Source organism: Desmodus rotundus, chromosome 7, assembly GCF_022682495.2.
Source record: "Desmodus rotundus isolate HL8 chromosome 7, HLdesRot8A.1, whole genome shotgun sequence".
Taxonomy (NCBI): Eukaryota; Metazoa; Chordata; class Mammalia; order Chiroptera; family Phyllostomidae; genus Desmodus; species Desmodus rotundus.
The window spans coordinates 9,376,055-9,392,611 of record NC_071393.1 but is presented as its reverse complement, the minus strand read 5'-3'; the positions used below and the strand labels follow the sequence as shown (position 1 = coordinate 9,392,611).

The 16,557-nt window shown below is 46.0% G+C and overlaps 1 protein-coding gene across 1 annotated transcript; it reads right to left on the bottom strand.

The window, feature by feature from the left end:
* Nucleotides 1-2,325: 2,325 nt before the first annotated feature.
* PEBP1 (phosphatidylethanolamine binding protein 1) lies at nt 2,326-8,041 on the bottom strand. Its single transcript, XM_024567064.4, has 4 exons — nt 7,804-8,041; nt 6,569-6,678; nt 5,769-5,869; nt 2,326-3,333 (listed from the first exon to the last, which is right to left on the bottom strand). The coding sequence occupies exons 1-4, from the start codon at nt 7,936-7,938 to the stop codon at nt 3,116-3,118; spliced, it is 564 nt and encodes a 187-aa protein (XP_024422832.1). The 5' UTR covers nt 7,939-8,041; the 3' UTR covers nt 2,326-3,115.
* Nucleotides 8,042-16,557: the final 8,516 nt, after the last annotated feature.

Below are 16,557 nucleotides of genomic sequence, written 5' to 3'. Positions count from 1 at the left end.
CTGCCTGACAATGATTGATGAGCTTTACCTGTATTCCTGTGTAAATTAAACTTAATAAAAGCCCATTGAGGAAAGGGCTCTTGGTCCTTCTCCCTTGAGAGACTGGCCACCTTTCCTCCCCAAGCAGATCATGGCCCGGCAGACTTATTTTCATCCGAGGTGGACAGGGGGGCTCTGCGGGCAAAGCTCCCCCACAGCAGAGATTAGTTGTCCTTGCCTTCATAAAGGGTCCAGCCTAACAGAGGAGATAAACACTACATAAAAAACTATACATACAGCCCCGACCGGTATTGGCTCAGTTGGTTGGGCATCATCCCACAAAGCAAAAAGGTTGCCAGTTTGATTCCTGGGCAGGGCACGTGCCTGGGTTTGGGGTTCAGTCCCTGGGTGGGTTTGTTTTGGAGGCAACAGATCAATGTTTCCCTCTCACATGGATGTTTCTCTCCCTCTCCCCTTCCCTTCCCCTCTCTCTAAAAATAAGTAAGATTTATTTATTCTGAACCTGCAGCACCTGCTTCCTACTGATGTGCCCTGGGGCAAGGTCATTTTTACTTCCAACGTAATAGGTGAAACATGGTATCCCATTGTTTCTAAGGTTGCTAATATATCTTTCCATGTGTATTATTCTTTTTACATGAACTTCTTGTGCATACACTTCGCCTTTTGGGGTTGGGTTGTTGACCTTTTCCAGAGTCCGTTATGAGTCTATGCCTGTTTCAGACAAGGAAACAGATTGCTATAAATCCTCATAAATCTTCAGACCATAACTAGAAAAGTACTGTGGTTAGTGAAATACAAGTCTCAAAGAAAACAGTTTACGAAAGAGTGAATGATTTTAAATTCACAAATATAAAGTCGTCAAATGTGTGAAGCTTGAGGACACTGGTAGGGGTGTAGAAAGAGTTACTCTGATGTACCATTGCCAGGAATATGATCAGAATGACCCTTCTGGACGGCGGTGTGTCAGCATCAGCATCGAAAATGTGTGTGTTCTTTGAACCGATTATTTCAATACCAGGAATTTATTCCACTATATTACTTGCAAAAAGCATTTCACACACACACACACACACACACACACAGTCTGCTGAAGCACCGTTTGTAACAGCAAATAACAAGAAATAATATAATCACGGTAGGGAATTGGATTAATTATGAAAACGCCCATAAAATAGAATATTTGTTCAAAATGACATGAACTGTGCTGACCTGTTAACTGAAGATATACGGCATGGAGGTGCAATAGTTGGGGACTGAGCAAAACTGTTATTTTTAAGGGTAAATATATAAATGTATACTGGTATCAGTATTTACATTTTCTTCTGAAAGAAAGTTGGCCACTGGGGTTGAGAAAGGGGAAAAGCATTGTCTTCCTATACTGTTTGCTTGTCTAACCATGTGCCTTACTTTTTACATTTATTTTTAAGGTCAACAAGGTAGTCGTTTTCTTTACAGCTTTTGTTTCATAAAATATTTTCCTAAATTTAAAAAAATTTTATTTATTTTTAGAGAGGGGAACTGGGGTGGGGCGGAACAGAGGGAGAAAAACATCCATCGGCTACCTCCTGCACACCCTCAACCGGGGACCTGGCCCGCAACCCAGGCGTGTGCCCTAACCGGGGATCGAACCGTAACCCTTCGGCTTGCAGGCCAATGCTCAATCTACTGAGCTACACCAGCCATGGATAAAATGGCATTTTAAAAATGAATTTTATAACCCTAAAGTTAAAAATATTACTACCTTACCTATCCCCAGAGGTTACAGGAGGCAACATGCACAAGTCTTCCAGAGGAGTACAGCAGCAAAAGGTAGAGCCCAGCCTTGCCCAGCACCTGCCAGCCCTAACCAGGATTCGTCTCCACCAGACCAGGTGAGTGATACAGACCTTCCCGTGCCTTCCTTTCCTGTTGGTATGTCAGCGGTTGTGGGTGATCTATCCACATGGGGGGGGCACCACCCCCCCTTCCCCCAGTACTGATTCTATATGGATTGTAAGTCAGAACAAAGAGAGGTGTAGGCTATTTCTTAGTCAATTGTTAGCGTGTCTGCACACAACTACACCATGGGGGACCTCTTAACAAAAAGCACAGGTGCTTTCTGGGCAAGAAGACTTGGCTAAAGTTTAATGATTTTTAAAAAACCTCGAAGTGAAACGAATGGTCGTTCCTGCTATAGTTTAATGGCATTTGTTTAAGTGCAGACCCTGTGTATGGCCCCTGAATCAAGCCCCAGTCATTTCGGCGGGTCCAGGAAAGGGGGTATTCACCCTTTGAGGTTCTCTCTTGACTTTCCACATTTATGAAACTCCATATTCAAAAGGACAAAATATCTGGAGGCTCAGTTTGTCCACACAATGTTTTTATTTTTATTCAACTATAAGCAAACAGCAGAATTAACACAACATTCAGCAACTCCAGAGTGGCTTTTGTTACACCAACAAAGGGTGGTCAATTTAACAGACAGACTCTCGGATGTGTGATAACCTCTCACGCAGCCAGCCCCGCAGCTCATCTAGACGGCCGTGCTGCAACAGGGAAGCAGCGCTCCCCGTTGCTCTTTCCAGTACTGCTCTTTAAATGAGCTGCAGCCGAATGCTGACACCTACCAACCAACCCAAGGTGTACATACACTGGGGGTTATGGGCATGCCAGCCTCTGGCTGCCTGGAGAGAGGGCTGTGAGAACATCTCAGAATACGCCACCATGCACAATTTTGGATTTGGGCTCGCAATGGCAGAGACAATGAATCTTTCTTTTTTTAAATCTCCCTGAAAGATTGTTTGATGCTCTGCACTATTACTGTAGACCCGTTCTTCTTACCGAAACTTTTTCTCCTTTAAATTCTGGGTTGCTCTTACATTAACAATCTGATGACCACATCACAGTACCGAAATAGCCCCCAAAATGGAGTCCAAATTTGATCAAAACATAAACCAGGTTGTGTGACCCCATACAATTACAAAGGACAGGCAGAAGGAAACGTTACCCTACACCACTATCTGCTCAGGTCTCGCCTGTGAGAATGGGAACCGGGAAGAGGAGAAATCTACATGCGTCACTGAACTTGAGAACACTGCTCGGGCCTCCAGGGTGATACCCCTCTCCTGCCTTTCCCCTACTTCCCAGACAGCTGCTCGTAGAGCTTGGGCACATAGTCATCCCATTCCGCCTGGTAACACGTGCCAGCCACTGGGGACCCGAGCTGGTACTTTTTTCGGAAAGATGCCACCTTGAATTTGCCACGGTGATCTCCAGATCGGTTGCTGAGAATGGGCTCATCACACTTCAGCGGCTTGTCCTGCTCGTAAACCAGCCAGACGTAGCGGTGGAGGCCTGGAGGGAAATGCAGGAGGGAAGATATACACACAGCTAGGCATCTGATGGAGACGTCACCCATTTTCACAGAAATGTGCCAATCTGGAGGGACCCAGACCACCCCATTCGTAAGGACACTGAGAACCCAGAAGGAATCAGGTCATTCACCTGCTGAAAACCATCCAATGTCACTCCACTGCAATTAGTACACAGTCCACGCCCTGCATTACGTCCTCTAAGGCCCTTGCCCACTCCTCCTCCTGCTCTCCGCTCCCCACTCACTGCCCTCCGACCTCTGCCCGTCTCCACCAGCAGCTGATCACCAGTCAGTTCCCATCACTCCCACGAGAGCGCCCATTCTACTTCCGTCACAGTAACATGGCTATCTAAAATCCTTGCATTTTAATTTCATCGCCTCATTGGAGAGAGCGTCCCATAAAGCTAAAGTGTTTTGTCTTGGTGACCATTATCACCCCAGAACCTAGCTTACTTAGTGCCTGGCACACAGGAGGTGCTAAAAAATGAGACGTGGATGAAGGGCACCAGCCAATCACCAACCAGGTGCTCATCCAACCACACTCACACCTGCACAGGCTAAAGGGGAACATTATCTTTCTACCACCAGAACTTACTTCCCTGGAAGACAAGAGACCTGGTTGGAAAGAAATGGCCCAACTCACTTCAACCAACTAAGTAGCAAAGACTGAAAATGAGCCAGCACGTGCCCTACAAGCCCCGCAGCACTAGGTACCGGGCACAAAAGGTGCCATGAGTTGCCTTTTCAAGCTGTTTAGATATCCGTACACCCACGTTTACTGCAGCGTTCTTTGCAACGGTGAAGAGGTGCAAGGAACGCAAATATCCATTGATAAACGTGTGGATAAACAAAATGTGGTATACACACACAGCAGAGTATGATTCAGCCTTAAAAAGATCCTGTTACATGCTACAACATGGATGGGGTTTGATATGGAACTACATGAATCTCAGATGGACCTTCTGAACCTTTCATATACTGCTCATGAGTATAAAAATTTTCCATCACTTAGGAGAACTCCTGGGTAATTTCTATGACCCAACAATTCTACTCCTACATATGCCCACAAAAATGACAAGAATGTGTACCGCAGGTTTAGTCATAATATCCAAACACTGGAAACAGCCCAAATGTCCATTCACAGGAAAGTGGCTACACAAACTGTGGTGTATTTGCACAACAGAATACGACTGGCAATAAAAAGGAACGAGTTACTGATACAAACAACACAGGGGTGAATCTCCGACATTATTTCGAGTGAAAATGACCAATCACCGAAAACAAATGCATACCGTGTATCATTTACATGAATACGGAAGTAACCTAGAGAAAGGTGTCAGAAAATGGTTAGCTCTAGGAACTTAAAAGGGTGTGTGCATCCACCAATATCCACTGTCTAAACCCTTACAGTCTGTGTTTTATGACACGTAAGTTATACCTTACTAAGAGAATATGAGAAAAAGGGAAAGGAAAAAAAGTGAGTTCCTGAGGCTTTCTTTGTTAATGAGAACACAGCTCCTACTTGAGAGAATTGCTTTATTTTCCAATGTGTACTCCCATAATTAAACTGCCTAATTTCATAACTGCCCTAGCGAACTTAATAGATCCCTGAGAAAGATGTACCTTTACCTTCCTCTATGAATGCATGAGAGGACCGAAGCCATCCGAAGCTTCTGGGATCTACAGATAAGACAGGAGTCTATGGCCAACTGTCCTTCGCAGGGACGTTCCTGTACCTCTGCAGACTAACTCGTGGCTGGACAATGTACACAAAAGCTAGGATGCTGCCACGCTCCACCAACCACTCCCTCCTTATCCCACCATTAGCCTGGGCAACATTTACCTAACTTGGTCTATATGTTTACATAATATAATACGACATGTGTGTGTGTGTGTGTGTGTCTTCAATATAGTTCTTAAAGTCTTCCATATGTATACAAGAGACCACACTAGATTTTCGAGAGAAAAGGAATCTATACAGAGATAAAGAAGCAATTTTTAATAATTAATTTGGAAACCATGATCGTTTCTGAGAGCTTTTATGGGAACTAAAAGCTCAAAGATCCCACAGGGCCAAGGCAGAAAACGGAACTTTAACTGTGTTCACTCCACAGGCAGCCCCTCTAGGAAGCTATTTCAAGCATAGGTCTTCTCACAGACTTCCCTGCTTACTGAAGGCTTACCAGCTCAGAGGCAACACTAACAGAGTCCATCTAACCAGAACCCAAGGTTCTGGCCACTTGACTACTGCCTTGGAGGTGAACTTCACTGCCTGAAACCTCCACCAGGGTAACGGCTCTCATAAATACAAGAATAAAGCTCTAAGAATTAGACTAAAATTTGCAGCACATGAGGCCAATCCTAATGCGTACCCAGGCTCCCCTCCCACTTCCCCCTAAAAGAAGGCTTTACTGACCTGTGCCCTTAGGAGGCCCAGAGCCCACATAATCGGAGAGAACTGTCCCACTGCCGATGTTGCCGCCCTTCATGTTGACCACCAGGAAATGGTGCCATTCCCTGTGAGAGAGTACAGGTCCATCAACACCAAAGGAAATCAGCACGCACTCCCTGCACCGCCGGCAAAGGGGCACGAAGCCCGCGTTCCGTGCCAGGATGCAGCGATGAAGTAGGCAGTTCGCTTTCTTGGTCGCGCAAACCTCAGGCGTCTGCAGAAGAGAGGCCCCGGCACCTCCCTCCCTCTGAGACAGACTAGAGCAGGGGCCAGCAAACCTTCTGTAAAGGGCCAGACAGTAAATGTGTTTGGCTTTGCCGTCCCTACTCTGTCACCACACCTCCACTTCCTGGCTGGTGCACGAACGCAGTCAAAGCGAGACTTACATAGCTACCATGGCTGTGCCCCAACCAACCTTGTTTCGTGGGCGATGAAATTTGAATTTCATTTAATTTTCAGACATCACAAAGTATGCTTCTTTCAATTTTCCCCCCAATTCTTAAAAAAATGTAAAAACTATTCTTAGTTCACGGGGCTGCACAGAAACAGGCCTCAGGCAGATCTGGCTCTCAGCTATAGTTTCTAGTCTCCTGCTCCAGGGAGTAAAGAGGGAGGCCAGAAATGCGCACTCAGGCTTAAGCATGTATGTGAACATCCCAAACCAAGTCTCCAGCACAGCATGTCCAGTTGAAAGACTTCCACAGTGCAAGAAGCACCAGCTCCTATCTGGATGACCTGCAGTTCCCCAACTTTCCCCAACTTGCCTATATTTGGGGTCCTTTCGGCTCGGAGCATCCGGGTCTGTCAAGACCAAGGTATAGAGTTTACTTGCATCAAGGCCATCCCATGCAATACTGGTGGGCCGGTTCTTAACCTGCAGGAAGGAACCAGTTGAGTTAAAAAGACAAAAATGCTAAAGAAACCAACACTCACGTTCCCAACTGAGTAGATTATTAACAAAAGTTAAAGTGTATTGTCACAACTGAGAGCCAAGCGATGAAGTTTGGTACACTCTTTACATTATGTATTTTAGTCCCAACAATACTACTATGAACTTGGTGCCCTAGGATGCCATTAACAGAAGGAGTTGGGGTCAGGTCTTCAACCCTGGTGCTGACTGAGTCCTCTTAACAATAACCTTACAAGGTCTGGAATGACAGGGTCTCCGGATTCGGTGACCAGGAGGTCACCTGGGGCCTACTAAAGTGAAATCGTAATTAACTGGACACTTAGAAGTGCACAGAAAACAAGAAGGCCAGACGTGGACAGTGAGAATGGGAAAAAGGAGGCTGGGAGATGGGCACTTCGTATTTAAACCACCAAAACAATGAAGCGTCACAGACAGCAGTTGTATCGCACCCTCGTCCCGGAGCTTCCTGACCCACAACTCACACCAGTGGCAGGCACTCTGGTTTCTCCCTTTCAGCTTCCAGGACCTGGCCCCGCCTCCACCACCAGCGTCAGAGGCCGGAGAGTAAAACAAGGCCCGCTGCCCCGGAGCCGACCAGCTGCGTAAGTCAGCACCACGTCCCTGACCGCTGAAAACAAAGGAGGCCTCGCTGGGCACTGATAATCATCAGTTACATAATGCGTCATATGTCGTCGGGTGGGGCGTTTGCTCCCCAAAATGAGACCTAAAATCCCGAGGCTAGAGGGGAGGCTCTGGGGACGCGTGGGCGACCAAAGCTCACTGGTTCCTGGGCATGGTCCCTGCCCTCACTCCTGCGATCCTGGCTGTTTCCAGGCCTAGAACCCTGCCTGGGTCTAGAAGTCCTGCGAAAGTGGGTTAATTACTCCCGCAGGCAGCGCCCTGCCCCCAGGTGCGGAATTCCCATAGTTACCCTGGGCCCGGAGCACGGGCCCCGGGGACCCCACTCCCTCAGTGGATCGGGGGCACCTAGGCTGGAATGTTCGTCCCACCTCTGCCCGGTCCCTGCCCTGATGGCCTGCAGCCACCCACCCCCACCCCCACCCCCACCCCCACCCAGCCCTAGCGTACCTGAGTGGGCGTCAGCACTTTGCCCAGCTCGTCAACCTCCACCCCGCTGTACTTGACCTGCAGCGGGTGCTGCGGCCGCTCTTCCACCTCCTGCAGGCTCAAGGGCCCAGACCACTGGCTGAGGTCCACCGGCATCGTGGGACCGAGCGGGAGCACTGCTGCAGACCAGGCGCAGTTCAACAAAACCGACTCAGAGCGGTTCACAAACTGGCCAAAGGCGGCGCGAGCCCAGCTGCAAGGGGAACGCATGCGCAGGAGCCACCGCCTATACCCCCATTCTGCTCTCTGATTGGTAGCAGCGGGTGGCTCGCGCTTCTTGGTTAATGCTGCGGGCTTTGCCTTTCTTTCTGCCCGGAGGGAATCTGCAACCAGTGGTCCCAGAGTTCCCCTGAGCTGTGGCTCAGCTTCCAAGACAGTTGTTTCAAGAAATGCAATTGAGCTGCCTTTGATTTTTTTTTTCTTTTTTGCATGATTCGTTGCACCAGTTTCTAAATTTAGAAATGCTAAGGCCTTGCTTTTCTACTGCATTTCCTAAAACAAGCTGGATTGCCCTAGCTTCCCTGTGATTTCGCGCATGCTCACTTGTTTCGGTAACTGCCCAGTGGAAGGGCCTCAGCGAACTTTTGAGTATTTTTCTCTAGGGACAGACACATTGGTATTTGTTCTTAATCACCCAGGTTGGCCCAGGCAAGCTTCTTGGGAAATGTTTTCTTAAGCCATTATTATTCGTATTCTTTGGACACTTGGCTCTGCCTCTACCAAAACTGCTCTCACTGTGGCCACCACATGCTTTCTTTTTGCTAAATATAATGGGCACTATTTAATAGTCATCTGATTGGATCTTAGGACAGCCTTTGACATTGATAACTCCACCCAGGGAACAGAAAGTTGTCTGTTGTTTTCGAAATAATTCAAACTCATGGTAGAAAATTCAGAGGAAAAAAGTCAGAGGAGTAAAAAAAAGTCATTTTTATTCTACTACTTGGATATAAACAGCATTAACAATTTTTAGTATATCTTTCCAATAATAAAACTAGGAATATAGATACTGTTCTGTTTATTCACAAAATAATTGCATTATACTCTACCATTTTACCATATCTGTACTAAATCACCAGATATATTTATTTATAATTTATTTTTAAAATTTATTTTTAGAGAGAGAAACATCGATTTGTTGTTCCACTTATTTATGCATTCATTGGTTGATTCTTGTACGTGCCCTGACGGGGAATCAAACCCATAGACTTGCGGTTATCAGGATGTCAGTTCTAACCAACTTTACCCAGCTGGGGCCTAAACAAACTTCCTGGTGTTGGACATTTACACTGTTTTGTTGTTTTTTCCTTTAACACATATTGCTGCAATGAACATATATATTTAAACACTTGGTGGGTAGTAGTTTTTATGAAAATTTTATTAGATAGGGGCTACCTAGGTAAAAAAATATGTATTTTACAGGGATAAGTCACAGCTAGTTCAGCATCTAGTTAAGTTCCAATTGGAAGCAACTTCTTCCAGACAAATATGATTATTGGTTCTTTCCATCATTTGTTCTATAAATGCATTTTTTTTTGAGAACCTCGTGAACCTCCTGCCCTCATGGAATATATAGACTTGCAGTGGAGAGAAACAGTAATCAAATGACATTGGTGAAGTAAAATTACAAAATGATAAACGTCAAGGAGAGAGCACAAGCCCAGGTTGTTGATGAGCCAGAGAGCAACCAGAACGGGCTCTGCAGCTTACTCCCCATGTGACCTCAGGAAAGCCACCCTCAGGCTCAGGGCAGGGTTGATGCTTTGAGAAGATAGGTGATGCTGCAAAACCTGGAAAGAAATTCCAGGTATTTCTGCTCCTGGCAACCATCTTGTCCCCTTCCTACCCCAACAAACAAAGGAGCAACAAGCCTATGAAATCTACCTCTTTAATGCCCCTCCAAAGGGCCCACTTCTCCATGTCCTTCCTTCCAAACCCCATTTTCCCAGTAATGTCTCTGGTAGTATGCTCCCTGGCCACTGCCTCCAGTTTTGCTCTCTAGTCCATTCATCTTTCTCACACATAAATCAAGTCACTCTATACCTCACCCCTCCCATTTTCCTTCAGCCCTCTCTACCTCCCCTTGTCTCAGGATGAAATCCAGACCCTTGGTAAGGCCCTGTAGACTTCTCCCACCTCCCTTGCATTCTTTTCTCCCATGGCTCTTAATCTGTGTCAGTCTGATTTGTCTTTCTACCTCTGGGACTTTGCACATGCTGCTGCCTCTTCCTGGAACACCCTTCCCTTCATCCCCCTTTCCCCTCAACCCTCACCGTACTCTTATCCGAGTTCACCTGCACTCATCTCAAAGATCACTCCCACCTTCTCCCACCCATCAAGGCTGGGAAATGCTCTGCTCTCTGCATCCACGCCTATTCTGTCCTATCTCTTTCCTCATATTCAGAGCACTTGGGATTACAAGTTTATCATCTGAAACACACCACTGCCCGCTTGAATATGTGTTCACTGGGCTTATCCCTAGCACTTAGAATAGTGCCTGGCACACTTGGTACATGATAGTGTCATCAATATAAGAAAATAAGTGAATTTTTAAAAATACCTTGTCAGCTTTAGGATCATATCACCAAAGCTTAATTTTTTTTGGTGAAAATGTCACCTTCCGAAAAAGGCCATTTCACCTATAATTCCGATGTCAACAGCACCTCCTTAATTATCAGCAGTTGGAGAAAGCAGAACATCTTTCCTCTCACTGTTTGTATTAAACAGCTCTCATTAAACGGTCGTGAGACAGTAGATGCCATCCTACAAGCTATGTGTTAAAAAAAGACGACTATTTGGTCAGAAACGATGGTTGCAGCTTCATAGAAAATGCTCGAAAAGAGATGTTTTAAAGACTTGCTTTGAGCTATTCTCTGGGACTAAGCACAGAAGCTCATTGGCTGTTTAAGAGGTAGGAGCATCTTTATGGAGAGCCCATGGGGTACAAAGTTCTTGACATGTGTTGTTTAACCACCTCAGCTGTCCTTGAAAGGCTGTGTTATTCTCCTCACTGCTCAGGGAGTGACTGGGGCCATCTGGATGTGTCTGCACCTTTTTCTGTCTCTACTAACCGTGGGCTGCTCTCTGCTGTCTCCACTGAGGAGAGAGAACTGGAGCCACTCCCACTGAAACAATGGTTGGAAACAACCAAACTCTATCTCCTGGATGCCTACTGTGTGCAGGTCAGCGTGCTCCAATAATGACCACCACTGCTCCCTGAGGCATGCTGCATGCATTCCAATAACACTCATGCCACTTACCAAGCGCCTACTGACTGAATGTATGTGCCGATGACAACTGTTACCATTTATTTACTGAGCACCTACTGTGTGCAGGTCAGAGTGCTCCAGTGAAGAAGGCTAACACTATTACTGCTGCCACGTGCCAGGCTGACTGAAGGCCCAGACACTGGGCATTTCATTTCATCAACCCAATGTGGGCGGTCCTGCTATCATCCCTATTGTATATAGATAAATAAGAAACTGAGGCCTGGAAAAGGCCTGCCTAGTTCCAAAGGACAGACGCAAAGTTCTTAAGCACACCCTCGCTAGGAGTGCTGGGAATAGAAGCCGACACGGGCCCTGCCCTCCAGAAAGCTTTCCCCTAGTGACGGTGTTAAGTGGTGAATCACCAGGTAACCCCACATGGTGCCCCTGAGAGTGCACCTCTCAGATCAGACTGGTGGGAGAGAAATCGGCCAGGGCCCCAGCTACTGTGCTCCGCTTGTAGTCCGAGGCCACTCTGGCAGATCTGATGACACCTTAATTTTAGCCCAGTGAGACCCACTCAAGACTTCCGGCCTCCAGAAGTCTAAGGTAATAAATTAGGGTTGTGTTAGGCCACTGAGTTTGTGGTAATTTGTTACAGCAGCAGTAGGAAACGAATACAGTACATGACACATCCTAAGCCTCAGCCTCAGTTTCCCCCTCTCTGAAATGGGTTTACTACACCCCTGAAATGATCACTGTGAACACTGAATGGAACACAGAAGATGTGCTTCATGCACAGCCTGGCACCTCCAAGTGGGAAGCTATTACTGTTATTACATGCCCATTGTATAAAAACTCATACATGTAAATAAGCAAACATAACATCAACTAACTAAAGACCTTTAATAAGCTTATCACCCCAAAGCAATGAGTATCTTGCTGTATTTCCTTCCAGATTTCCTTCTATGTAGATAAATGTGAATATGCATATATGAAAATATGTATTCAGTATGAATTGGGTCCAATTATACCTGTTGTGTAATTTGCCTTTCTTCATTTCCGCTTGTTATATCTATAAATAAATTATTACTGCAATATTTGTAAAAGATTTTATTGATTTTTTTAGAGGAGAAAGTGAGGGAGAGAAACATTGATCACTTTGCCAACTGGGGAGCTGGCCCACAACCCAGGTCTGTACCCTGACTGGGGATAGAACCGGCAACCTTTGGGTTTACAGACTGCCACTCGGCTCACTGAGCCGCACCAGCCAGGGCACTACAGCAGCTTTCTTAGCGGCTGCACGGGATTCGGTTGTGTGGATTGTCTCTTGTTTACAAATACAACCCTCCATTTAGCAACACTGAAGGCATTTTCACTGTTAATTCTCTGGAAATATCTCTATAATATGTATCCTTTTACATGTACCTTACAAGTACTGACTTGGTCGTTTGTTTTCTCCTTAGATAAAATCCTAGAAGGGGAGTTCCCGGGTCGAAGAACATTCGCGTTTTGAGTTGGGGATACCAGAGTCCGCATTTGGAGGGCTCTCTGTGGCTGATCAATTTTTAAGCCAAGAGGGAACCTAGTGATGCACCAGGTTTACCCTCTCATTTGATTCCAAACATTTATTTCTACCTCCACAAAATTTTATTTATTTTCATGTTCCTGACAATAGATGTAGAACTCGTGACTCACATTTTTTTTTTTTTTAACGACTGCCTAGTAGGATGGCATGGATTGTTTAGTCGTGCCTTTGTTGTTTGGGTTGAGACGTTTCTCACTTACCCCTCCTTTGACAGCTCGGACAACTGAAGTTCAGAAAGTCTCAGGGACCTGCCACGCCGACGTCCAGCCTAGAAGAGAACCTGTTCGGTCTGTGGTGAGAGCTCTCTGTGGAGCTGGGAGCAGGTCTGGGCAGAGGCAGGGCACCGGGGAGAGAGCGTCTGCCAGCCTGAGAGGCGCAGCCAGGTGCTCCCACAAATATCTACACAAAGCCTCATTTTCATGCAGAAACCAAGAAGTGCCCTAAAAATCCAGGCAAAGACCCAGTCCTGGGGGAGTTTAGGGGCTCATAGCAGATGCTCACTATTTACTGATTACGCAGAGGACGCTGTTCATGCGTAAAGGATGTGGGGGAGCAAATTTTAGAAAGAAAGAAAAGAAATGTTGTATCTATTAGCTCACATCCACCATGTACCCTCTTACTTGCCTTTCTGGGTGGTTAATTTGTGTGTGTGCCGAGGCGGGGCGCTGCTGTGGGTGGCGCTGGGGGGAGGTTGCAATGAAGGAGCCTATAAAACCACAGGATGTTTTTGTTTGTTGAGTGAGGGGAGGAAATTCACTGATGTGGTTATTTAGTGGAATGGCTTCATTCCAGTTTTATCTGTTGTGCTTCTGCTAGAGAAAGTGTTTCGTAAAAATAAAGCTCCATCCTATGGCCACAGTTCAGGAACAGTGGTCGAGGCCATGCCGGTGACTTGAAATTGTGACTCCAGGGGACCCCAGGCACTGGCTGTTAGCCAAGGATCTGGACTAAGACATTGTTCTAGAAATTAACCTCCAACTGGTCTCCAGGATTCCCTTTGTTGGATTTTTTATGTTGAGATTTTTGCTTTTCGTCTATGAGAATTTCAAAGCATTTTTAAAAACCTTTTACATTCTTACAGGCATCTTTGGCATAAAATACTTTTAGGAAAGAGTTAGGCAGAAAATCAATTTTAAAAACAAGCAAATTCTAGGTTCTCAAAAATTAAAAATAGACTAACATTTGATCCAGAAATTCTGCTTCTGGGTATATATCCCAAAGAGTTGAAAACAGAGTCTTAAAGAGATGTTGGCACATGGTGTTCACAGCAGCATTATTCTCACAATAGCCAAGAAGTGGCAGCAGCCCCCGGATTCATCATCGATGGATGGATGGAGAAAGATCTGGAGGGAATGGGACAGAATACGGGGAAAGGTTTCCCTAATGGAGGATGTCTGGGACTACCCCCAGCACAATGCTGGGACATAGTACATGCTCAGTAAATACTGGTTAAAGAGTGAATGAATGGATGGGACTTTGGAGGTGGGCCTTCCTGGGCTACCACAGCAATGGCCTGTCAGCATTGGGTATTTGATGTGGGGAGTCCCAGAGAGGAAACTGCCAGACATACAAAGTAGGTCTGGAAAAACTCCAGCCATTGTTAATATAAGAAGAACGGTTTGTGCAACATCGATACAACCTGGCAGCCAAGGAGAGTGGACTGGAATGCACATGTGTGAACAATGACAACTTTACTGTACTAGTCAGTGGGGGCGGTAGATGCCATTGAGTGACATGTGTATTGTGTGGTTGTTGCATTCAAAACGACTAAGCCAGTAGAACAACGAATGGGCATTAAATTTTGTGTTAAGCTTGAAGATTCCTCCGCGGAAACTCTTTGGAAGATTCAGAGGCCGCAGCTGTGGGCGACTGGTGACTGGCAGCTTCATCACAACAACGTGCCCACTCACGCATCACATCTCGTGCAGAGTTTTTCAGCAAAAAACATCAAATCATCCAGGTGACTCAGCCCCCGACAGCCCAGATTTGACACCCTGCAACTTCTGTCTTTTCCCAAAACTAAAATCACCTTTGAAAAGGAACAGATTTCAGACCATCGATAAGATTCAGGAAAATACGATGGGGCTGCTGATGGCGAATGGGAGAACTGCGTGAGGTCCCAAGGTGCTACTTTGAAGGGGACTGAGACGTCACTGTCCTATGTACAATGTTTCTTGTATTTGGTATCTTCTTCAATAAATGTCTCTATTTTTCATATTACATGGCTGGGCACCTTCTGGACAGACCTCATACATATCACAGAACACTATCCAGCCTTGAAAAAGAAGGAAATCCTGACGCAGGCTGCAACACGGGTGAACCCTCGGGACATTATGCTCAGTGAATAAGTCAGTCACAAAGGGACAAATACTGTGTGACTCCACTGTCCCATATGAGATATCTAAATGGTCAAATTCCTAGAGGCAGAAAATAGGATGGTGGTTGCCAGGGCCTGGGGGAGAGGAGAGAATGGAGAATTGTTTGTTTAATGAGCGTAGGGTTTCAGTTGTGCAAAATGATAAAGGTCTGAAGGCTGGTGGTACAACATGTGAATGTATTTGATGCTGCAGAACTATACACTTTGAAATGGTTAAGAGGGCAAGTTTTGTGTTATGTGTCTTTTACCACGATTAAACATAAAAAAAAAGCCCAAATAAAACCAAGCATATTGTAGTGCACACAAAAGAGTATTACTCAGCCCATCAAAGGGAATGAAGTCCTGGCATGTGCTACAGCACGAATGAACCTTGACCCTCGAAACATTGTGTTCAGTGACAGGAGCCAGACACAAACGGCCACATAGTTTGACTTATATGAAATGTCCAGAGTAAGTAAATTCGTGGACACAATGCGGACTGGTGATCGCCAGAAATGGAAGGAGGAGGGAATGAGCAACAGCTGCTCAACGGGCATGGGTTTCATTCTGAGTCGATGAAAATACTGGAGCTAGACAGCTGTGGCGGCTGCAGAACATTGTGAGGGTACTACATGCTAGTGACCTGCTCCCTTCAAAGTGGCTAATTCTGTGTTACGTGAATCTCACTTTAATTTTTGTTAAAGCAAATTCTAGAAGTCACAAGCAAAAAATGTTTGCAGGCTCAGAGGTTATTCGCAGGATTACTGTACAAACAGCTCATCCTTTCAGAGACTGGGAAACAGAAATGAACAGATTAGCAGGCGTAAATGCTGGTGTTGCTCTTGCCAGCATCCATTCCTCTTTCTTCAGTTAATAGCACCCCTCTTGTTCTTTGGGAAACCACCCTCTGTCACTTAGTGGTTTGGGGAGGGGGTGGTGCTCCAGGGGTAGTCACGTGACCAGAGACTGGCCAATCAAAACATTGCATCCCTCTGGCTTAGCCATTGGTTCAGGCATGTGCAGGTGAACCAAGCCAGGCCAAAGAGACTCAGTGCTGGGACCTGGGCATCTCTCTTCCCGCTTCTGAGGAGAGAGGCTGTCTGCCTGCAGCTGCTGGTGCCCATCTTGCCACCAGAACAGAAGAGGCCGCCTGAGAACAGAGTCAACGCTGTGGGAAGCAGCTCTGAGAGAGAGAATTGTTGTGGTGTATGGTGACATTGACACCGTTTGACCTCTGGATGGAGCCAAGCCTGAAGCAAGATTCACCCTTGGATTTTTCAGATAGCTGAGCCTGCAAATTCCATTCTGGACCTGTGCCTGTTTAAGTTGTTCTTCGCTTGTGACCGAAAGAGTCCACAGTTATTGCAGATGACCTGCTTATTTAAAGGGAACTAGAAATAGAAACCGGGCCTCCCAAATGCTGCTAAAACTCAGTGGGAGCTTCATTGACTCAGACTTTAGTGCTATCAAACCAGTGATTATTAGAACCAGAATCTTTACCATCTTTATGAAAAATGGTTTGCCTCGTGTCTTACACAAGAGAAGCCACAGAATGCCTGCCTTGC